The 24933-nt window shown below is 41.5% G+C and overlaps 2 protein-coding genes across 4 annotated transcripts in view; one reads left to right on the top strand and one right to left on the bottom strand.

Annotated features, from left to right (window-relative positions):
• The window catches only part of zmynd11 (zinc finger, MYND-type containing 11), a 23438-nt gene extending 19124 nt beyond the window's left edge, over positions 1-4314 (top strand). The window contains exons 10-16 of the mRNA XM_070918467.1: positions 228-346; positions 546-704; positions 786-834; positions 1899-1967; positions 2889-3167; positions 3260-3445; positions 3955-4314. Of these exons, the coding sequence (XP_070774568.1) occupies positions 228-346; positions 546-704; positions 786-834; positions 1899-1967; positions 2889-3167; positions 3260-3445; positions 3955-4077 (984 nt within the window). The 3' untranslated portion in view covers positions 4078-4314. The remainder of the gene's footprint in view (positions 1-227; positions 347-545; positions 705-785; positions 835-1898; positions 1968-2888; positions 3168-3259; positions 3446-3954) is intronic.
• A 7347-nt stretch (positions 4315-11661) lies between these two features.
• Positions 11662-24933, bottom strand: part of dip2ca (disco-interacting protein 2 homolog Ca) — a 176243-nt gene continuing 162971 nt past the window's right edge. For 2 of the 3 annotated variants that reach the window (XM_070918464.1, XM_070918466.1), the window contains 11 exons: positions 24771-24880; positions 21777-21907; positions 21323-21491; positions 21025-21195; positions 18903-18932; positions 17095-17156; positions 14337-14394; positions 14177-14251; positions 13484-13658; positions 12813-12936; positions 11662-11914 (listed from right to left, as the gene is read on the bottom strand). In XM_070918464.1, coding sequence (XP_070774565.1) covers positions 11662-11914; positions 12813-12936; positions 13484-13658; positions 14177-14251; positions 14337-14394; positions 17095-17156; positions 18903-18932; positions 21025-21195; positions 21323-21491; positions 21777-21907; positions 24771-24880 — 1358 coding nt within the window. The remainder of the gene's footprint in view (positions 11915-12812; positions 12937-13483; positions 13659-14176; positions 14252-14336; positions 14395-17094; positions 17157-18902; positions 18933-21024; positions 21196-21322; positions 21492-21776; positions 21908-24770; positions 24881-24933) is intronic. The other variant, XM_070918465.1, reaches the window with a different exon arrangement.

The raw sequence follows: 24933 nt of genomic DNA, 5'->3' as shown, positions 1-24933 counted from the left end.
GACAATTTTAGACTAAAAGGATTGATTTAAAAAAGAAAAAATAATTCACGGATTAATTTAATAATGTAAATAATGTTACAGCCGTAGCCAGCAAACAATATATACACAACATACTTGCGAATGTATGCGTAGTACTGTCAACACTCTACAAAAGAAACTGTGGCTGAGTTTTGCTTGTTAGAAATACACTGCTGGGTCGTTTCCTTTTGTGTGTGTTGCCTCGGCAGAGCCCCAGCCACGACTTAGTGTGGGCCAAGATGAAAGGATTTGGCTACTGGCCGGCCAAAGTCCTTCAGAGGGACGACAACCAGGTGGACGTACGCTTCTTTGGCCACCAGCATCAGAGGTTAGCACAGCTGGCAGACATCACAACAACACACAGCATCACTTTTCTGTCTGATTGGCCTTGGCAGGATATCAGCACACCGCTTCTGTCTTTATTACTACAAGACATCTCATAACGGATTAAAAATGGACTCAAATTAATTAAAATGTCACAGTGCTGCTTGGTTAATCTCAAGCTTTGTTTTCCTTGTCTTCCCCAGAGCGTGGATCCCCTCAGACAACATCCAGGACATCAAGGTGAGCGTCCAGCAGCTGCAGGTGAAGCGCAGTAACGGTTGGAAGAAGGCGTGCGAGGAGCTGGAGCTCTACCAGCGCTTCTTAAGGGAAGGCCGCTTCTGGAAAACAAAGATGGAGGACAGCAGCATGCCGCACCAGCTTCTCCAGCAAAACCAGAGCCAGCGGCAGCAACAGGAGGGCAGCGGGAGGACGGACAGGCTGGAGCGGACAGATGAAGCCGAGTCCAGCATCTCCTCCACCAGCAATGAGCAGGTCCGACATGTAAGTGGTGTCAGTTGATGGCCACTCCTTTTCAATGTTGTTTTATTTTTACAGTTTCTATCTTACATATTTCACTGATACATGTGGCAGAATTGGGTCTTTGCACCTAGAGATGATTAAATGCATCCCATGCAGCAGCACTGAACTGCTCCTGTAAAAAGTTAATAGTTGTAAGTCCGCATTGTTTTCAGATTTGCTCTAGTTTGTCAGTTTGTTTTGTCAGAAATGTAATGTCAATCAATTTCATTCATGTCATTTAGAAGAAAGTATAAAAGGACGGAAAAGGGACAACAAAAGAGTAACACAAAGTTATCAGGTAAACTGTCAGGAGAAGTACATTTACATTAAAATAACACAAACTGAAATACGTAGTACTCACTACAGCAAATAGTGCCATCTGGTGGCTGAAGTTTGGTACAACTTGGTACAGGTATTTGAGTATTATTCACAATTCACAATTGTTTTTGGCTGAAAATATTATAATATAAAGTATTTTATTTATCCTACTCAGTCATTAATTATCAAAGATGGACATATCAGAATAACAATGTAAACATAACAAGGATTTGTGAGAGAATAGCAGAAAATGAGAACATAAACTACCCGTTTGCTGAGCAGAAAGTGTTTAATTATTTATTATAGTTACCTGGTGCCTTTACAAAGATGCACAGGTTTACAAGTATTAAAAACAAACTTGATTTTATTTTAAAATAGCATCTTGGACTCTATGACGTGGTAGACAATGTTTGTCATTCAGAGGAATTACAGCATTTGGCTCAATAAGAAATTCCTTTATGATTTCCCCTTCAGTCTTATTTCGACTGGACAACAGACTTAAATATAGTACGGATGCTGATACATACAGACGTACAGATGGTTAAAAGCTTTTGTGACTGTTGTTTCAGAATTGTACATTTCTTTTAGCTTCCAGGTTCCCTCCTGATTATTAAGTAAAATGCTTTACATGAAGCTTTCTCCGTTTATATTGGAGCAAGGAAGGAACACCAAGATACTTAATATAACGTAATATTTTGTTCTTTTTTCCCCCTTCTCAGCTCAAAGGCAGCCAGGAGCCCAAAGCTAAGAAAAGCCGTCGATCCCAAATGGTCGAGCCCAAAGAAGAAGCCAGTGTAAGTTTGAGTGTCATCGCTCCGAAATAATCTATAAAAATCTGACTGTGACCACACAGAAAATAAGTTAATGTCTGTTTTGGTTGGAGCCGGACTGATGAATTAGTTTATTGTAGATATATCGTACAAGTAAGAAGAAAGATATGTACAGGTTTTATAGATCGTTTTTAGGTTTTTAGAAAACACTATTCATCTATGTTGATGTAAAACATGTGTTGTATGTAAAAAGGATGTTGTTATTGGACTCCAGTATCAGCTGGGCTCAAATCTTGGCCTCTTGAGAGGATTTGTGATGGTACTAAAAAGATTGAATAGCACAAGCGTTATCAGCGTTCTATGCATATTACTAGATCCGCGTTATTGTCTTTGCAGCTGAATGTAGTGAAGTTTCAGGGAAATGTTTGGATGAAAAGTGGCCATTAATGTCCAAATGTTTTGTTTCCTGGAAGCTGATGTAGGCACCCAGCGTATCTGCAGGCGATATTTAAAAGTCTTGCATCTTATTCCAGGCTGCCGAGAGATGTTAAACATCTGCAAACTAAAAGTGGGATTGTTGTGACGGTGGATCCTGCTGTTTCAGGCAGCACCATCAACCCTGAAGCAAACACGTCGATTTCCGCAGAAACTTAAGTTAATGAATAATATTTCATTGGTTAATACATCCATCCATTTTATGCCACTCATCTGGGTCCAAGTTGCATTAATTTCTTTAATTTTATCATTAGGAGTTATGGTAAACGGCCGGTTAATACTGAACAGCTGGTTTGACTGTGAGACAGGTGTTAAACTGTGTTTTATGTGGTACTGAAAAGGTCTTCCATTTAACTTGGTGCACCCTGCAGGAACCCAGACCACCAGTCAGTGCTTCAATCACATGTACTGTAAAAATGTCTCTTTTCCCCGCCTCTCGTCCAGGACCCGGAGCCAGAGATGGAGGCGGTCAGCTCCAGCCAGGAGATCCCGGTGTCCTCGGCGCCCCAGCAGCCCGAGAAGCTGTCGGTGTCCACGCAGACCAAGAAGGCCAACGGAGGGTCGCCACGCACACTGCACCGCGGCACCCAGACCAACAGCGACGGCGCCTGCCAGAACATGTGCCACGAGAAGTACACCAAGGTCTTCAACGACGTCAAGGAGATGATGAAGGCCGACAACAAGAGGGAGACGGAGAGGGTCGTCAGAGAGGCTCTGGAGAAGGTGTGTTTGATGGTCTTTGAGATCTTTGTAGCGTTTGAGCAGACATCGGGCCACGCCTCTGTTAAAAACCCAGCGCGTCTTTGTCCCTTCAGCTTCGTGCGGAGATGGAGGAGGAGAAGCGTCAGGCGGTGAGTAAGGCAGTGGCCGGAGCTCAGGCGGAGATGGAGAGGAAGTGTAAGCAGGTGAAGGAGAAGTGTAAAGAGGAGCTGGTGGAGGAGGTGAAGAAGCTGGTGGCGCAACACAAACAGCTCATCTCCCAGACCAAGAAGAAGCAGTGGGTGAGTTCTGCTGCAGTTTGTTTTGAAGTGTTTTTAAGATGAAGTCGAGACATTTTACTTTCAGCTCTGTAACTCTAGTTGATCCAATCTTTTTAACATCGTATTGTTTCCTGAGCTGTTTGTTTTTCCGCCTGTCCACAATGAAGTCATTGAATGTTTATAGAGTGATGACATTTTTTTCCTGCTTTCTGTGGAGCTCCTGTGCTTCCCGTCTGCCCTCCAGTGGCCAAACAAATCTACAACTGAGGCTTTAAAGTGGTTCTGTCGTTCCATATCGAGCCTTTCTTACATAATAAAGCTGTCTATTGCCCACGTACCTAAAACCACATTAAAATAATGACATTCTGATGCAGGTAAAGTTAGCTTGTTGTCAGCGCTGTTACTTCACGTTGCTCTTCTTGTGGTTTCGTCTCAGTGTTAGTTTTTTGTAAATGAAGTTTATCCATATTTTGGTTGTTTTCCAGTGTTTTCCCTGAAGTTGTAACCCGACTGGTTTGTCTTGTTTTCAGTGTTATAACTGTGAGGAGGAGGCCATGTACCACTGCTGCTGGAACACCTCGTACTGCTCCATCAAGTGTCAGCAGGAGCACTGGCACGCTGACCACAAACGAACCTGCCGCAGGAAGAGATGAACAAGCCCCGCCCCCTCTGACCCTACACAGCACGCCATTGGCTCCTGCCCTTTCCTCCTCCTGTCAGTCAGTGTCTACAACACACACTCTCTCTCACACACACACACACACACACACACACCTCCCTCCTGCTTCTCTACTTGCCTTCCTGAAAACTTTGTGGACCCGATGTTTTCTGCGTGAAAAGAGCAATTTGTTCCCTGTTTTGTTTTCCATTTTGTTTCTATTATTTAATGTACCCACTGTATTGATTTCTCCTTCTATATTTTGTTTATTTTTCTCCCTCTGAATCGTGAACAGATGGCTCGAACGCAGAGTTTTGGTATGATTTTGTGTCGTTTCTTTTGATTTTAGTTTTTTCTTTACTGAAGTGCTGATTTTGAGCTCGTGTCAGAGAATGTGTTATTTAAGTGTTTAGTAACAGATGAACATTAACTGAATACATTTTATTACCTGAATTTTTAAAAAAAAAATCACTTTTCTTACTGTAAATGCAACAAATACACACCGTCGATCTTACAAAGAAAATGTAAACATACCGTAAGTACCATCGCAGCATTGAACTAGCTCTGCTTTCATAGAGAAAACCTATTTAAAAAATAACAAAAATCGGCAGAAGATCTTTAATAGTGGACGCTCACAGACGTTAATATATTTCGTTTTTTTTCATGGAACTATTGTGGTGGATAGCACCTATCATTTCTACCTAAAATTTTATTGTCCTCAAGTCACTCATTGGGAACAGGGTCACGAGGTCGGCCTTAAAAGACGCCGGCAAATTAAATCTTCTATATTCTATTCGTATTATTATTATTATTATTATTATTATAATTATGCACATTTTTGGGGTCTTTTTTTTTTTAAATAGACTAATTTTTATGAGTCAGATATTGAAAAAGAAATATCAAGTTTTTAATTTGTTCTAAATTGGAGAAATGTATAGCAATCTTTACTGAGCTGGATCTTAGAGAGGTTCCACCATTTGACAGTTTTTCCACTTTTTTGCACACTTCGTTTTCTTAACAACCCAAATGCTTGTTAATATTGCCAAAAAAACAAATCTGACATTTTGTTGAACCTACCTGAGAAGATCTGGTGAGCCCCCCCACCCCCCCCCCCCCCCCGCCCTCCGACAACCTAAAAAATGATGTATATTTTTCCGAGCTTCGTCAGTGTCATTTTTTTATAGTGATGTACACTCGAACTTCATCCTCTTTTCTTTTTTAACCTGAAGTGACTATCTATGAGACTTTTTCACTGCTTATGCTGTAGTTGGTGGTCAGTGCCTGTTTCTCTTTTTCTTTTCTCATCCTCTTCCTCTCAGTGAGGCTACATGCATGTTGATAGTTTCATAGTTTGTCTTTTTTTTATAATTTTTTTTTTATATATATTAGTTACGGTAAAACAAAAAAAAGAAGAGAAGACCAGACGCTCGCTGGTGTTTAATGAGCAGTGACGACGGATGGACCAATATAAAACATTATGCAAATGTGAATGATCAAATTAAGCTTTTCTATAGTTTCCTCTGCGCTGGATGTCGAGTGTTGATGGTGTATAAATATGGTGCTTGGAATCTTTTTTCAAAGGGGCAATAAAATTGCCAGTTTTTGATTTTCTTTGGGAAGTGTGACACTTTTAAAGTTTGTCGACTGTTTCCTCAGTTATGAAGATTGACTGAACGGAGGAAAATAATTCAGTTGCTCTGTACAGACGCTTCGTTTTTTTTACACACAGATTGCTGTTTAATCAGTTTGTGCTTCTGTTAACATGTGACAAATAAACAACCGTAAATTCTCACATAGTGGGCAGGACCTTTTTTATTCACCTCCATGTAAAGAGAGAACCACGCTTTGAGACGGCCGCTTGTCGCGTTGAACTCCAGCTGCTGCTTTTTTTTGCTGTAAATGAAAACTCAAAACTTCCTTCATCAGTTCAGGTGGTACTCTACCAATCTGACAGGAAATCCTTCACTCATGAGCCAGAAGACGTCGGAGACTTTAGAACGTCAAATAAAGACAAAATGTAATTTGCTGACGGAATCAAGTATATTATACCGAGATGACACAACACGTAAATAAAATGTCATTTAAATTGAGACCCTAACGACGAGAAAGCAAAATGTTTTCCACATATAGTTCAGTTCTTTCCATTCTTTGTATAATGATTATTTTCATTATTGACTCATCTGTCCATTATTTTATTCATTTAATCTATAAAATCCAGAACATTTAGCTTGATAAATGATTTACTTGTCAAAATTATTGCCAGTGAATTTTCTCCTGATCAAACATATCAATTACTTGACTTTTTTTTTTTCTAGTGTGAAGTTACTATAGACTCAAACTTGCTTAGAAAAGTCTGGAATGGGGACTTCCTTTTTACTTGGAAGGCTTTTATTGTGAAATATGTACAGGAAGTGTTGAGTTTCATAAACAGCAGCATAAAGCAACGAGTGATTTTAGTCCATACTTTTCTTATTGTCAACAAATCCCATTTTAAAAAAAAAAAAAAAAAAAAGAAAAAAAAAGACCAAAACCAACATGTCGGCTCGTCTCTCAGTGCTGTCTGACTTCCTGTCTGTGGCTCTCAGCTCAAAGCTCATTGGTTCTTACTGAAGAGAACGTAAATCTTTAAAAACACCTCACAAATATATCATTTAAAAAAGAAAAAAGGCTCAGTCATTTCCTCAAACAGCTGCTCGCTGTAGTTTTCATCAAACAAACAGGAGGGAATAGTGCACTTGTTGGGGACTATTTTCAGCGGCGGATGAATCCACATTTGGTGCTCTAGTGAGTGTTTGGAGCAGCAGGACGGTGTGTGTTGGGTTGAATCAAGTTGAACTACAGTGTGTGTGTGTTGGTTTTTGGTCTTTTAATGAGATTTCACGACTATAAGAGAAATGTGGAAACTTCCTATTAGTATAAGAACAAACAATATGATGATTATTGTTATTGTTATTGATCATTGAAACGGTCCACTATTGGAGAGAATTTACGGTCGCTGTTGTTCCAGACTTTAAAGACTTCCACTCACTCGTCTCCGAGTCTTTCTTTGGAAACTCATTTAAGTGTATCACTTTAAGATGTAACATGTTATTGTACAGCTCAGCTACTGTTTGACCCCCCCCCCCAGTGCGCGCTCACGTTAATATTTGATTTCTGGGAAGAGTTCTCAAGAGTTCTCTCGCTGTGTTATCTCAGTTCTCCTCTGCAGGCTTTAAGGTCAAACATGCCGTCGTTTTCTTTTCTTGTTTGTTTTTATCATCATTGCACTACATGTAAATAAAATGTCATTCTGTCAATATCTCCTCGCTCATATTATATGTACATTGTAAATGAATTCACAAATTTTAGATATCAGTTTGTTTTTCTGTGTTCACAGCGATCCCGATGACTGTTAGTTCTAGTTTTGTACAATGTACAACCGTTCTCATATCAGCCCCCCCCCCCCCCGGCTTCTGTCGTCACCGCGACGCCCTGAGGTCCGTGTCATCTTCAACATGTGTGTGCGTTTCCGGTTATTTTCATTTTTTATTTGTTATTTTAAACTCAGCGAGAGCTACACTGCACCTTCGACGTATCCGAATATTTCAATGTATGTTGTTTCTTAACGTCATGTTGAAAACCAACCGATAGATGCATGTTCTCCCAGACTGACACGCCTGTTTTATGTTACACACATGTGACCCGCTTTCTTTGACTGTTTTTTATATTCGTCCATCCAGCCGTAAAGGTTTCAGTGTGGAAAGTTTCTCTTATTTTTTCCCTTTTTTTTTGATGTCATTCCAGTTTGTATCTCTGGTTTTTTAACTGCATGAGTAAAAGTGTGTGTATCTCCGGCTCCTTTTCTTTTTCTTATTGGTTTTTTTTTTTTTCTCCTCGTGTAAGAAAAGACGTAGTTGCACTCCCTCAGAGTAATGCAATATGACAATGATGTTTTTTATTTTCTGGAACTTCAGTCGAGCTAAATCGCATCTTTTAAAGCCGTTTTCAGCTTGAAAAAGTGAGTAAATCGATCAGATTGTCGCCCGTAACCAGACTTTTCACTGTTCTGATTCCAGAGTGTTTTAGCACATAATACTGTGCGAGTACTAGATGAAATCCTGCTTTTACTTGCAGAGTATTTATGTACTTCTAACTGGAATAAAACCAGTGTAAAGTTCCCTTTGTTCTCACCTCCTGTCGCTCATCTTCTGTTCTGTCCATATGTAAACTATTAATTGTGGCTTAACATTTTCTATGCTCCTGACTTTTTTTTTTTTTTTTGATGCTTTAGCTAGCAATATGTATATAAATATATTCTATGTGCTAACATGGAGGAAATAAATGTATCAACAATTTCCTGTGTTTGTTGTTTGACTGAAGTTCAGTTTCATTTCAGCAGCTCTTTGTCGATTATCTGCGACTGTACTGGGCAGTAAACAAAGCAGCTGCAGGTAAGACAGAAGTTCTTTCTTTGTTATCTGAGTAAACAAGGGAAGTTGTTATTGTGTTGGCGTTCAACAGAAAAGCCTCATGGGAGCTGTAGTTGTTGAACACTAACGACTAATCACAGGTTAGTGTTGAGTTGTAATGAGTTGATCAGTTTCTGTTTTAAGAAGGTGTGATCGATGACGCCACAGAGCAAGACACTAATCTTAATCAATAAACCTTTTCTAAACTTCCCTTATTGTCCGAAAATCCCAAGAAAAGACCCAAACCAACAATGAAGTGATTAATCCGCTGCTGAAAATAGTAAATAGTAATAACAAAAGCACTATTTACTCCCGTAACGTTTGTTTAAAAACTACGGTGACCAGCTGTTTCAGGGAGTCACTGAGCCGTTAATGTGTCGAATATTTCTTATCATTTATCATAAAGTCTGTTGAATGTTAGAAAAAAGTGACATCTTTCTTGTTTTGTCCGATCAACAGTTCAAAAATCAAAAATAATTAATTTACAAAGATATGAAACCAGCTGGAAACTCAATATAAAGTAAGTATAGTGTTGTAATGCTGTGCAGTACAGTATGTATGGACACCAACACTGAACACATTTGTTCTTCAACCCCCTGAAACCTGCGAAACAACAACAATAAATACACCAACATCCCACTTTTTATTGTCAAAATTGTTGAAATATTTATTTAATTGAAAGACTTTACGTCAACTCAAATAAGACATTTTTAAAACCTTTAAAAAAAACATACTGGGGGTGGGGGGGGGCGTACATTTTGCTGAGAAAAGAAAGAGAAACAAACGGTGAAGAAAGTGCTTTTTTTTTTTTTCGTGTGTTGAAACTTGAACATTCTCGGCCAAAAAGCTTCAACCTCAAATCACGTTTCACAGACTGAACGTCGTCTTCCTGCGACCTTTGACCTCCCCGCAGCTCTGTAACGAGTTAAAGGGTCTCCTGCTTCCCGCTGCAGTCTTTAATCCTGCCGTGACATCGCCGTATGAGCCCTGATTGATCTGTCCATGTAAAAATATGAAGGACTTTGATATTTACAATAGTAGCGGCTTCTCGCCTACCTGCCTTTACGGGGACACTCAAAGGTGTTGATGAGGACTCACCTTTTCCCAGCCGGAGGTGTTAAAATACAATAATCCAGTGCTGCCGTTGGTCTGTTTGAATCGAGGAGTTTCATTCCAGTAATGAGAGTTTTAAAAATTAAAACTCTACTTATATTTATTACATTTCAAAGAGCAGGAAACCTGTTTGTTCCCTGATCAAACGTGATTTCATGAAGAGTTCTGATCCACAGCTGCAGTTACAACAAACTCACCATGTGCTTGTTTTAATTCCTCCTGGTCACCACCAGAGGTCAGCAAAGGTGCTCGAGCGCTTAATGTTCCTTTACAGAAAATGTCATGCTGCGATACAGACCTTCATTAATTGTTAGGGAATACTTTTTATTAATTGCTCTGTTCAATTAGTCACGTGATCTTAACTTACAAACTATTCCCTCAAATTACAGTTACAGTGCACTTAATATCCTAAAGTTTTCCTCCCTGAATGCGGTAATTTATTAAGTTAACATGATGAAATTTATTCCTCCTGATTAATTCCCTCAAGTGAATGTGTTATCCACCAAAAACTGAGCCGGAATTTGTTGAGTTGGAAAAGTTAATTAATGAAAATATACATCAAAGGCCAATGAAAATCGGTTATTTTGAACAAATGACTTTTACATTATCTTATAACACCGGATGAAAGTTGTTTTACTGTGAAAACTGCGATATTTTCGGATTTCATCCAGTTTATAAACCTTTCGATTTACATTTCTGAATGAGGCGAAGTTTTACTGCTGCTCTTCACGAGGAAGAGGACAGGGAATTATTTCTAATTTAAGAGCAACAATGACTAATTTTAAGCACTGACTTTTAAAAAAAATTCTTTCCTAATGAGTGTTTGGAGGGAAAAGGTCAAAACTTAATCTAACTGGACGTTTTGGCTCAGAACTCTTCACATGGAAGCTGCAATAAAACTCCTCAAAGCTTCACTGAACATTTCAGACCAACATGCAGATAAAAAGCATCGTGTGTCAAACTGCTTCTGTCTGGTGTGAATCCTTCACTCATCTTTTAATATAATCTATAATCTTATATTTCTATTTTCCATAATATGCTTGATGTGAGTGTTTCACCCAAGATAATACAATGCTTTTTTGTTTTTTTTATATTAGCAAATATTCAAGAGCAAAACATTCTTGAACGTCTCGTCATATATTTCTAAAAGAGAAACAAAATAAATTAAATCAGTTTCTTTTTGTACATACTTACATGATATGAATTTGTGTGTTGTTTTGCTTCAGCTGAAGCAAAGTTTGTACGGAAAAATAAACGGAGTTAAAGGCTGCAGCTGTTCGTTTATGAAAATTAGCACACTGATTTCCCGCTGAGATGGGACGGACGGTTCAGAAAATAATGCTGAATTAAAAAAATGTAACACTTACGCTTACAAAACAAAAACAACAACAAGCTAACATGAAACAAACGCGTAGTACCTCATCGTAAAATTGAAGGACAGCTGCGATTGGCCCCCTCAGACCCCGCCCTCGTATCAAAACATATCTCGCTCTGTGTAATGGTTGATATCGTAAAAACGGAAAATATCGCTTTTGCCACAGTTTGTTTTGTTTTCGTGTAAATATCCTTTTCAAAAAATAGCCTAAACTTTGTCGAGGACATGTTAAAAAAGAAAAATAAACAAGCGACTTCAGCAAATACTTAACAGGGAAACGGAGAGTGAGCCACACGCAATTTAAAAGCACGAATCTTTGCTACGTTAACGATTGTCCTCTGCCGCCTCCGGGCCGCACGATTGCCACTTTTTGGTAAACAATCGGCACAAATGGGGGGCGTTCTTGCTCTGGATGGGGGCGGCTGCACTTCCTCTCAGGCTGAGAACAAACCCTCCTTTATTCTGGGAGTCAGCGCTGCCTGTGAGACGAAATTCAGGGCAAAAAAGTGGACTACCCTCCTCCCTTTGTGCCACAAACTCAGCCTCTGACTCCGGTTTTCTTCTGTTCAGTCTCAGGAGCAGAACGTCTTTGCTTCTTCCTAAATAATCCTTCATCCACCTCCGTCTCGGCCACTAGGGGGCGCTACATGTTGTAGGCCACGTAGATGGGGTCCAGCTGGTCAGCCAGGAAGCCGTCGCGCAGGTGCATGCGCTGCTTCTCGCCGCGGGAGTTGATGGGGATGACGCCGATGTCGACCACCACCACCACGCCCACGATCAGGTAGTGCTCCTCCAGCACCACGTTGGTGACCAGGGGGACCAGGTCCAGGGCCTCCTGCTCCGAGCCGTCCAGCTCCACCACCACCACCAGCAGGTTGGTCCACGTGAACACCGCGCTGGAGGCACAGAAGAAGAAGAAACAACATGCACATGACGGCTGTTCCTCCAGGATGTTTTTTTGGGGGATAATTGGAGCTCAAAATTCCTCAATTTCCAGCAGCAATTCCACCTGAATTGTTGTGATTTTTGGCCATTTTTTAGTTATGGAGTGAGTTATGCTGTGACATTTAAAATAACAATTCATAACGCAACGTGTAGTGAAAATAACCAGGAAAGTGAAAGTGAGCTTTTCTGTAACTTTTCGCTCCCTGAATTGATCCTCTTTCCAACAAACTCCATAAATCACACGGTTAGTTTTAGTTATTGAGTTTGAAATGATTCAGTTTTGTTAACTTCAGCTGGAGAAGCCTGGCGAGAGCGACACACAACAACCACAGTGACCGGAGGAAACCGGAGGAAACCGGAGCGCCTGGAGAAAACCCAGGATTGAACCCAGCAGTCGTCCAGTTTGACCGGTCACAAATAACAAACAATTTGTGCAATCACACAATGAGCTCCTCGAGGATCTGAGACGAGCACACGTTGGTGGTTAGAAAGACTAGAGACGCCCAGAGGATCCATCCTGCTCAGGTTTGTTATGCGCATTCTAAATTTGGAAAGGACTGCAGACATTTGAGCCAAAAAAAGACACAGAAATGTTTGTATGCTTGACTGATTTGTATAATAATGAAGGAAGAAAGGAGCAGGTCCAGACAGTCGCTACTAGAAACACCAGGGGCTCCTGTCAGCGGAGGAGGAGGAGGAGGAGGAGGAGGAGGAGGATGAGGAAAACATGCACTCTTCACTACAGAAAGAAAGAACATGGCTGTAAATTAGTGAGACTATTAAAGTTTTGTGTTGTAATGTTCAGCCTCTCATTCGTGGGTGGTGGTGTCTCTGTGTTTCACTCCTCACCACTCTGTGATGCTCTTGTGCGTCCTGATGACGGAGGTCTCGATGTCGATGGGGTGGTAACGCATCCCTCGCAGCTCCATGGCTTCCTCCAGAGCTCCGACCACGTACAGGGCGTCATGGCGCTCTACGCGCACAGTGAGAAACGTTTTTAGACTGTTGATTCAGGACGGACATGGTGAATAAAGTGGCCACAGACAGACAGAATATGAAAGCCTTGAAGCTAAGCTGAGGCCACACTGGTGGTATTTATGTTTTCCAAAAGCTCAGAAGGTGTTAAACATTGAATTCTTCTCACTGCCGACGCTAGTCGCCGTGGCTGAATAGTTCAGACTCCCGGCAGAGGTCGGAAGTCCTCTTCACAGTGATTTATGGGTATTTATGGGTCACAAGATAAACTCAGCTTTTCTCTGTTAAGGGTTAGTTTACAGTTTACAGCTCGGCCCCCTCCTGGTTAAAATGCATGTAGATTTATGAAGCCCTATAATGATATTGTTGGATTTAAGCTACACATTTTCTTCTAACATTCAATGTCTAATCAGACCACGACGGGACGAGTGAAGGCCGGACTAACAGCTTCCTTCCAGGTTGGCGCCCTGAAGCTGCTGGATCCTGTCCTCCTCTTGTATGAGAGCATTAAAGGTCTGCCCAGATCATGTGGCTCATGTCCTCACCTCCACTGGCGTCGGTCAGTTCCGTCCTGCGGAGGAAGCCCAGGTATCCGGTTCGAGCCCAGACGGTTTGCGTGTCTCCGAAGCTGAGTCTGGAGTTGAAATGGTCGGACTGCAGCGCCTCGTCTCCGTAGACGGTGAAGTATCCGCTGGCGTTGTGGCCGCTGTGCACCCAGATCTACAAACGCACAACGTCAGCTGTTAGACCAGGTTCAGCTTCACTGCTGTGGTTCTGCTTCAACACTGGAGACATCTCACGTGTAAAAAGGGGAAACTGACTCCTGTGTTTTCAATCAGACTTTCTGACGTCCATAAAATACAACAAGGACAAGTCCCACCACAGGTTCAGAGAGCCCAAACTGAGTTTTTAATGATCAGAGAAACGTCGGAGAAGCAGGAACCAACAAATGTTTGGCAAACATTTTATTTAATAAACTCCTTAAAATGATTAACGGATGATTTGCCTATTTGTAAAATGTTTGCTTCTACATGTATGTTTTTATTTGCCAAAATATTAAGAAATATTGTGGTTTTTGCTTCTATGAACGAGTGAACGAGTGATCTCAGTTGCATTTTAATCACTTCAATCAGATCAACGTTGTACTAACGTCAAACGCAGTACAACCACAGAGGACATGCTTATGTCAGTTGCCCACATTAATATGGAGGTAACGGGTGAGGAGGCGTCTTACGAACCTCGCCCAGATGCGACTCTCCCATTGGTCCCTTGGTCTCTGGGTTGGCGATGATGATCCGGACCCCCGGCAGGATCTGTTCAGAAACCAGAGACAACAAATCCACGTCAGCATTTGAATTATTTCAGCAGGAAAATCCAACCAAACAAACAAAAGCTCACCTTCCCCGACTCCATCAGCGGCAGGCTGTGTGGTGACCCCCGCTCCACGAGTCTGACCCTGTGGAGAGAAACCAAATGTGTCTCTCGTTACATAAGATTCAAAGAAACAAGATTTTATTAATTAGAGGGACAGAAGGAGCATAACAGAGGGGAACACCTTCATGTCCTGCTTACATTTAGTCTGTAAATATGATCCAAACGTGAAACACTGCATGGACCATCTCTTCTATCAGTTAGGTTTTTTTTGTTTAAATTCATTTTATTCTTTGCATTTTTTTTTTTTTTATCTCTGTGGTTATAAAAGGACATGACAAATATAGAATATCAGATAATTAAACAAAGACTTGGGTTCCATATTGAGCGCCATACGACACCATGAGAATGATATCGAGAGTTCATCTGAAAATACGTCATTTGAGATGAAATAAAAGATGTTGGACAAAAACAATAATTACACTTTCATCCTAGCAGCTGAAAATAGATTAGTCGGTCAGATCATAAACAAGAAACGGAGCGTCTGCTTAAATCCACAGTGATTACATGTCATCGTGCACGCTGGCAGTTATATTTACACACAGCAGGACCGGACGGCCTCGCAGCTTCACGTGCAGCAGAGCGGCCGCAGGCTGACGGCCACAATGACCCGCTGGATCACAGAACGGGACTAACTGGGAAACGTTTGTTAACAGCTCCTGACAGTTTCAGCTGAGAGCTGGTGTCTAGCTGAGCTGAAGTGGTCTCAGTATTGTTCCTTTAATCCCACTGGAACGCCTCGTCGGGAGGCATCTGAATGAATTTAAGTCTTGCTTGAGTGCTTGTCCATCTCTATTGCCTGGAAACAACTGACATGAAACCTTAAGAAATCTGACACTAATGTTGAGCCCTCGCGGCCATTTTCAAACCTGCGGCTGGTTCATAAAGTCAGACTTCTCCCCTGGAAGCCAAAACCCTGGCAAAAGACACTCTGGAGACTCCCGAGCTGCTATTTACGGAGTCACCCAGCATGGAATGTGACTCAGACTGAGTTTGATGGGTTTTTACGTGCATCTTTCTCAGACTGGAAGCGTTTTAGAGGAAATGGAGCGGCTGTGAGGGTGACAGTGATGTGCCTGAAAGTGTCATATTGAAACTTCCAGCTTCTCATTATATTCATTATAAGTTTGCGATGGCGCTCGGCTGTAGAGCGAGTCGGCCATTAGAATAAGGATCTTCACCGAGCACTTTATTTATTCTGCGAGTGTTTGCTGAGCTGCATGTTCTCATTCACAAACTTCACCACGTTCACACCGAAGCTGCCCAGTAGAGGCTGCAACAGGCCCGAGATCCCACAGGACCAAACACAACATTTAATGTCTGAGTGGAAAACAGATTCACTGTGGGAGGAAAGTCACACGAGAAAATACAAGAGGATATGTTATTATTGAGCTTACCCGAGCATGCGAACACGCGAAACAGGCAAGTATATAACTCGCCACACATGGAGAGTAAAACTGTCCAATAATAACTGAACTATGATGGATTCTCAGTTGGGTTTAAACAGAGCTTATTTTTAAAGGATTAAAAGTATAAAACTAATAACTTTTTTCCTAAAATTATTAGTATCAAATTGCAAATTGCATTTCCAGGAAACTTCCAAGGGAATCATTAGGAAATTACAGAGCGTAAAATTAAGCATCTCTTCTTCAGACATTGACGCAAGCAGGTGAAGGACTGAAAGTAGTCCCACAATAAACTCTGTCCAGCAGAGTCCAGCACAACCTCCGTCCACTACAGAAACCGCAGTGGGTCTCCATGTTTTGGTCTGAAAACTACAAATAATACACTTAACATTAGCATGTTAGCATGCTTGTAATTAACATGTTAACACCCATAAACTAACATTTATCCTGTAAATTATAGCATGTTAGCTCACATTAGCATGTATTACATAAACATTAGCGAGTTAACATGTTTGCAATTAACATGTTAACATAAATGTCAATAGCTACTGAATGTTAGCATGCTGCCATTACTTTGCTAACACCCATAAACTAACATTTATCCTGTAAATTATAGCATGTTAGTTCACATTAGCATGTATTACATAAACATTAGCGAGTTAACATGCTTGCAATTAACATGTTAACGTAAGTGTCGATAGCTACTGAATGTTAGCATGCTGACATTACTATGCTAACACCCATAAACTAACATTTATTATGTAACTTTTAGCATGTTAGCTAACGTTAGCATGTATTACATAAACATTGGCGAGTTAACATGCTATGTTACAGTTAGCATTAATCTCAAAGTGTAGCTGTGGCTGACGCTAACTTGGTCTTTAGGTTCAGATGTTTTCTGTGATGAAGTGAAACGATGGACTGGTGGTAAGTTGGACCTGTTGGTGGCGCTAGATGAAACGTCAAGGGATTACCAACGTCATCAGGAATCATCATGAATGTATGTACGCAATTTAAAGAAAATCCATCCAATAGTAGTGTCAACGTGACGCACCAACAGACCTGCCACCAACAACCACCAAACCTCAGGCGACGAGTAACGATGAAGACGATGTTTGACGTTTCCTGTAAATGTTGTAATGTTAAGGGCAGGACATCTTGATTTATCATCGCAAAGAGACTAAGAATCAATTATGTGATGACTGACTTGTCTTTGTTTTGACTTGTTCCACCTGGAAAAACCTCACGTTAAGATTTCTCAGCTACAAAACAGCGAAGAAGTTAACTTAACATTCAGATGTGTGGTTTGTTTAACTCACCTGTCGTGCCGTAGCGCTCTCATATCAACATACACAGTTGTGGGGTCGGGTCCTGAGGTGCCCTGAGAAACACCGACAACAACAGTTAACACTGTCGGGTCACACAATGTGCTTCTGTACAACTGCACAACAACAACTTCTTCTACTACTACAACTACTGCTTCTGCTCCTACCAGGCTGTGGATGCTACTGCTCGTGCATTAGTGCTCACAGAGACAAGCTTCCCCTTCACAGCAGAGGGAAAAGCTTTGGGTTTGAGAGCCAACATGGAAATCCCAAAAAAAACCTCTACAACATTTACTGAATGGTGGGGAGGACAGCGACAGCAGTGGGATGATTTTAGAGGGAAAACACAACGCAGATTAAAACAAAAATATCCCAACATTTAAAAAATAAGCACGCCAATAATCTTTCTAAAATTAGATTCAACATGCAAACAAAAAAGTCACAATAAAGATCTTTTAGAGGAAAGAAAAGAGGTGAAAGTGATGCCAAGCCAGGGGAAACGAAAGATGGAAGAAAGGGGTGATGATGACGTAGTTTAGAGATCATATCCTGGTTTTTAGCCAGTCTGCCCTGAAAGAATATATACACATCTACAGATCTGCTGAATCTCTGCGTTGACTGCTGTACGACTACATGTGAGAGAAACTTCTGAAGAAAATCAAAACAGAGAAAAAGAAAGAGATAGAGACCCCCCTTCCGACCTCTCTCTTCCTCCACCGTCCCTCCATCCCCTTTTCTCTCTCAGGATAAAAACCTTTGCAGAGGGAAACTGTACACAGAGCCCACCACCGGACACACAGCGGCATGCTGGGAGTCGGAAGCCCACGCCCAGAGCACAAAACGGCAGATAGCATCATCTCCACAAGGCAGCTAAAAAGACGACTTCTCGAACTTTGAAACTCCACCAGAAGAAGAATATTTAGCGATTTATGAAAGTGAAAACTGTTTGGACCAATGGTGGAGAAGTGGTTTGAGAAGTTTCTGTGGACTTTTTTTGAAATCTTTTAACTCATTTTCTGTGTCACCATTGGAATCTATTGTAAGTGCCCGGCTTCCTCAATTTCTGCACTCTTTAGCTCAGTTTCCTCGAAGGTCAGCACCGCTAACTACTGATTTAGCATCGCACTCCTATAATGTCGTTGGACTCACGATGGACAGTTTAATAATACCAGAGGCAACCGCTTCTTTACTAACCCTGGTGACTACATTACCCACAATGCAACTCGACCACGGACAGTTTGTTCGGAGGTTGCAGTGTGTTAATGTAGCCTCGAGCTGCAGAGGTCTGCTGAGCTCACTTCTCTCTAACTCCACACCAGCAGATGCTTTTCGTTTTCAAACCTGCAGTCTTCAACTGACGCTGACTCAAGTGACGTCGCTTGAGGACATTTGTCAGGTTTCGTGCAGCGCCCCCTGGAGCCACAAAAGGCTTTAAACAACTTTTTTTTTCACATATGCAGTAGAACTCCAAAACACCTGCAAACAGACTCTGACGTGTAAAATCAGTGGAGTTCCCCTTTATGGTGCCGATATACTTCAAATCCACTCAGTGCAGCGAATCCATTGAAATTCATTGTTCATTATTCCAGAATTTCGTTGAAATGCTGGTGTGACCAGGCTCTAAGGAGCAAGCTACAAACTTTTCAACCCTACAGGGAGTATTTAAACTCAAAATCTAGATTTTCAGTGGAGGAATCCTTAAAATCTACAGCCAGCTGATGAGTGATGTGCTGACAAGCAGTGGGGTGGAGGTGGTGGTGGTTTTGGGGCGGGGCGGGGGGGGGTTGATGGTGGTTCCCTACCTGGTCGGCAAGCTTTCCCAGCCTGTGAGGCTACAGCAGCAAAGAGGGGCAGAGGAGGAGGAGGAGGAGGAGGAGGAGGAGGTAAGGAGGGAGGGCGGAGACAAAACCAAGTATGAGATATGTGGGCGGAGTTATGATTAAAACAAGGACAGAGGAGGGAAGGCAGAAAAATGTCAAAATGGAAAACTCAAAGAAACAAAACAAGCAGTCAGGACGGAAAAATAACGTTCAGCCAATGTTAGTTTAGTCATTTAAAGCTGCTACAAATAGTTTTGTTAATTTAGGTCACAGAGTTGTTGTTCAATATACTGTGTAATATTAGTGGCTTTGTTGTAATATTAGTGTATATTGACTCTGTTAATTCAAGTTATGAGCCATGCAGTTAGAAATCTGCTGATCAGATTATGTTAAAAATCTGCAATAATATTTAAAAAGTCTTTATATAGGCTTGAATTTTCTTCATATCTTTCCATTAATATCTACAAGATGGTCAGCAATGTTTTAATTTAAGAGAAACTTGAAAAAAACTTTAATTGAATCATCTAGAGCCGATCACAGGAGGTCCTTCTATTCCTCCAATCTGTTCTTCGGGTTTGAGGAACAGAAAAGGGGGAAACTGGGACACTTATGTGTATGAATTTCATCCACTTAAGGTTGCAAATCATAGCTGAAATGTAAAAACAACGATCAGCTTGAAATGGAAGGATGACGCTGCACCAGAGAGACATACAGAGAAATGTAATCTAGTTCCTCACAAACTTCACTGGTGCTAGTTTAAAAGCCTGCATCTGCAAAAGGTACATTTGTATTTTTTACACTTCAAAGCCAGACATGATGATGACATCATGTTCCAATCGCCCAGGAGTTGTGAAAATCCTTCAACTGTTTAACAACGCTGTAAACCTTCAATGCAGTACGAAGCAATACAACCAGAATTGCAGTTACATGGTTTCTCCACTTCAGCAGTGGTGAGCTAACCTGCACCATTTAGGGTTCTACCTGTCAGTCCAGCCTTTCTGTCCCTGAAAGCACCAATTCATCAGCTGAGACTTTCCTTCAAGAAGTGTCCATTCTCTGCATACTGTGCTAGTGTTTACCTGCCTGGACTCAAAGACAATCACGTGCTTACATCTGTTTTTTTCTCAGGTGAAAAACACAAATGCAGCTCCATGTTCTCCTGGTCCAGAACATGTTTAGCCTAGCTTAGCACAAAGACTGGAAGCGGGAGGAAACTGCTAGCCTCCATTAGAACAGTAAATGGACACCTTCCAATAACTCTAAAACTCCTTTTACATTTTGTTTCTTGTTGTCCAGCAAGCTAGTTACCAGTGCATCCAATAATCAGCTGGTGTTTCAGTTTCGAGAGCTGTCAGGTTTAAATCCACGAGAAGAACTGGACCTCCGAGGTGCTACATCAACGCTGCCGAAAACCAAATAATAATTTAATAATCATTACATAAGACTTCAGAATTATTGTATCTCATGGCAAACTATCACTGTTATGAAACAACACGTCAAAATCATACATTTAGGGTTTGTTTTTTAGAATTATTGATCTTACAAAGGGATTAATGATCGTACAAATACTGAAATAGCTCCATGCTGTCCTGTTTCTTTAAGAGGGGTTAAATACACAATATACAACATGTAAATACAACAGTTTCAGAGCTGTAGGAAGGTGTATTTTTCACTTTTGACAGCTAAGCCAGCAGTTCCACCTCCAATCTTTGTACATAGCTAAACATAACCTGGACACTGAATCTCTGCACTGACAAAACTCACAAACTCAGAAGCTCATCTACAGTTGAGTGGAGTTTCTGTTGTTTTTACCTCAATGTGAAGGAGCTAATGTGCTTTTTAATGTACCTTTGAGGCTAATAGACATTTAGCAAAATACATAGCTTCAAGCTAACTTCTACAAATGAAAGAAACAGCAGCTCTGGTCAACATCAGCTGACGTATCTCTTGTCATAAAGAACAAAAGCAGCCAAATGTGAATGCACAATTTTAATAGTAAATCCGGCCACAAGGTCCCATCAAGAAACGCCTTCGGTCTCAAAATGGAAATGGCAGCAGAGACAACCAGGTGAGACAAAACAAAAGAGGTGAGAGTCCGACTGACCTGCAGGCAGATCGCCAGGTTGACCCGGCAGCCGAAGGAGGTGCTGACGGCTCGAGGGTGGAGTCCCAGGTCCTTGAAGAGTTTGGAGAAGGACTGCGTCAGGGCCGTCCTGGGACGCTCCTCCGCTACAACCACACACGTCCTCACCCGAGACAAGTCCAGCCCTCGAGACTGAAGGGGACAAGGAGGACGCAGAATGAGGAGTTGTTGTGTTGTTGTCGTAGAATTGTGTCTGAGCCTCACTGGGTTTCTTGTTTGTTAAACTCATAAAATGTCAAGCGTACAACGCCCCCTTTACCTTCAGAGAGTCGGTCTGCAGGCCGAGGCCTTTGGTGCAGAGCTCCATGACGCTGTAGGAGCAGAACGTGTCTCGGACTTTGTACTGACTGACGGCCGACAGCCAGAGAGCCGGGTTCACCTCCAGCTCGGACGGAGGGATCAGGATGGACTGGTGACCTGAGTACACACTGCAGAGAGAAACCAGACGAGAGAAGAGCTGAGAGGTTGTGTTGTTCAGTACATAATTATCGTGACATACTCTCTTATTCTAGAAACCACATACACACCAAGTGTAAACGTGTCTTCTAGTAACGGATGATGATTACATTACATTTATTAAGAGATCCCAAACGTTCAAGCTAAAACAGGATGTTAAGACGCTCTTCTTCTGCATCTTTATATATTTATTAGTGATATTTAACAGTAAATAGTGCTTTTTTTGTGCCTTTTTTTCATGCGTGTGTTTGTCTGACCTGCAAAGGCACCAGAGGACGAAGCCCAGGCCGCAGTACGGGTCCAGGCAGATGGCGACCTCTCTGGACGGGTAAAGCTCACACTGCAGCTTGATGGAGCGGCAGAAGGCACTGGTGGCTGTGTGAGACATCTGACCGGCAGACAAGACACATCAGCTAAACACATGTTCTATATTTCTGTTCTATTTGTTTGCATTCAACCAGAAGCAAATATTAATTTCATGTTACTAGAGAAACTGAGCGGAGATATTTGCTCTGTGTACATTTGTGATCTTTCTTTTTCTTTTTTTAAGCAGAAATGAGAAACAGAAAATGTTTAGTTTTTTTCCTCAGACTCACACACAAAGAAGATCTAAAGGATGAATTCAGGACCTGCTGCCGCCGGTGGAGCTAAAAATGATGAATTAACTACAAATACGCCCTCAGAGCACCGATTAGCATAACAAAACCTCAGACGTGAGGAGCCTCTGGCTGCAGCAGTGGCCACATGAACTGACCACCTTGTTTTTCTCATTGTGTTTTGGCACCGGCGTTCATACACCAGCATTGACTGATTTGCTCATTAAGACCGGTGATTAAACATAATAGACGGGCAATTTACCAGCGTGAGAAAATATGCTGGCATTGTTTCCTCCTGCTGCTTTTCCTTTTCTGAGTTTGATGCAACGAGCAGAAATGGAGAATCATTTCACAGCTGTTTGTTTGACAAAGATATATCAGATCAGATCTAAGAAGGGAGGTTTCTAGGGAGGTCAGCTGACTCACGGATTACTTCACCTCAGATCTGGACATCAAGTTGTTTCAAAGCATTTCTTGTGCTGCATTCCTGACAGGGACCCTGCTGCTACGGCTTTTAAAAGCACTCCGTCCATTCCCTCCATGAGCCGCTAACCTTTAGGGGGTCTCAGCGGCGGGGTACACCCTGGGAGGAAACCCACCGGGCACGAGGAGAACATGCAAGCTCCAGCCAGAACTAAGAGGGTGAACTTATTGAACAGAAACTGTCTGAAACTATTAGTGTACAATATGTTTTTGACCCTGCTGTTAGCTCATGGTACTGAGCCACTACTAAAACTTTGATAAAATACTTCAAGATAAATATTTTATGCCGGATATAACAGTGTCGGTCTATGACAGTTTCAGTTAGGGATTTAGAACGTGTTGCCACGACAGAGTTTGCAAGTTTATTTGACAGTTGATAAAAGGTCCTAAAACAAGGGGTCCTTAACAAAAATGTTTATGTTACATGTTAATTAAAAAAATCATTATTAACTCCTAAATATTGACATCAATGGTTCTGTAAGCCTCTTCTCTGTTGGAAAAGAGTTCATCTACAATTAACTTCAGTCTTCTCTAATGTGCACTCTTATCTTAGGCCGCTAGAGGTGAGACTAATAACAGAGAACATTAACACAAGGGTGGAATCAGGACCCTGATCTGGTTTAATCTGTTATATCTGGGTCCAACTAATAAAGGAAAACTAAGTGGACTCATTTTAAAATGCAAAATACAGCCGTGATGGCTGAGGTTCACTTTCTGTCTGGGTTTTAGTATTTTGTGAAAACGTCGGTATTCTCTCAATCTTTAGCTTTTATCGTTTTAAGAGATTAACGGACCTTTAGAGTGTCGGTATTTTCCTTAACAACAACAACTTTGCCTACAAACTCATTTCTTATTACAGATGAATCTTCTCTCTCGACTCTCTGTGAGCGTCTCACAGTTGAGAAACAAACGTTTCCAACACAGATGGATTAGAGACTGAACACAAAAAGGTCTTGTTTAATAGAAGTTTGCTTCGGTGGGTTCAAACACACACACACACACACACACACACACACACACACACTTGCACCAGCTGAATAGTGGCAGAGAAACACTGAGTACAGGATGCAGGTTTGTTTTGCTGCAGCAGGTATCAGAAAGTGTCACTCACTCCAACAGTCTGACTGCACAGTAGATCTTATGTGTTGTTGAATGAAGTGTTTTACCGAATATACACAGAAACACGTCAGCGCTCATGATGGTGCGTCTCCTGGGCAACAATTACAGTGTTTTAGCTTCGAAATGTTGACCTTTAACTAGCGTTAATCAAGTCATGACATATCACTTACAGTCCCCTCACCATCCAGTCAGTGTCATTTCTAAACAACACCAAAGGTCTACAGCCATGCGGGCCGCTGTGAAAAAAATAAACACTGATGGATGAAAAAAAAAACATTTTAACAACGGTGCTGATTTTGCCTGACGATGGTACCAAGTAATGGCAAAAGAGTTCTTTGAGCTAAATGTTAATGCTAAAATGCGTGCTAATATTTCAGTTAGCAAGTTAGCCTGCAGGGTAACAACTATTAGATGCGACATGCTAACGTAAAGGATAGATAATTAATGTCAGCATGTTTATCATGTTATCAGTTCACTACTGGGCAACAAATGGCCTTTATATGCTAATATTAGCATGCTATGTTAGCATTATGCCCATTCTATTCATATCTGAGCTACTGTCATTTCCAGGTTTTTTGACATGTAAATAGCATTCATGTCAACATCCGAGTTGTATCACAACTGAAAGCTCTGATGTATCTGACCGGATAATACAGAAGAAACATGGACGCCTCATGTCTGCCAAAGTCCATCATGTCAAAAGCCACATTTAAGGATTATGGTGCTACATTGAATGCACACATTATTTGTAACTTCCAACTCTGCAGTCATCCAACTGTCTTGACTCGTCCGGTGTCGTCTTTCCCACACGACGTGAACGTGATATCAATCTCAGGGATGTGATCGCTAGATTCAGAAAGAGTCAAAGATTCTACTGTACAACATTTTTATCTTGCTGTTCACTTTGACTGTCATACGAACGAAAAAGGAAGAATATTAGAACAGAAAAATACAAACAAAAAGGGGACTGAGGTGTGAGAAGTGGGTATTGTGACCTGTCAGAGGATCACCACAGATATTAGCTACACTCGCTAATAATGTGTGTGTGTTCACCTTGACTCCAGCGAGCATGCCAGTGGTGGAGACACTGAAGTCCAGGTAGGCCAGGGTGTCGGGGTTGGACGGTTTATACAGCAGAGGAGGTTTCTTCTTTGGCAAATCGTCTAAAACAGAAAGTTAACCTGGTCCCATCAGTGCGGCTTCAATATACAGTCCA

Source organism: Enoplosus armatus, chromosome 14 (assembly GCF_043641665.1).
Source record: "Enoplosus armatus isolate fEnoArm2 chromosome 14, fEnoArm2.hap1, whole genome shotgun sequence".
Lineage (NCBI taxonomy): Eukaryota > Metazoa > Chordata > Actinopteri > Centrarchiformes > Enoplosidae > Enoplosus > Enoplosus armatus.
Note: the sequence above shows the minus strand (reverse complement) of the source record. Positions and strands in the feature narration are given on the sequence as shown.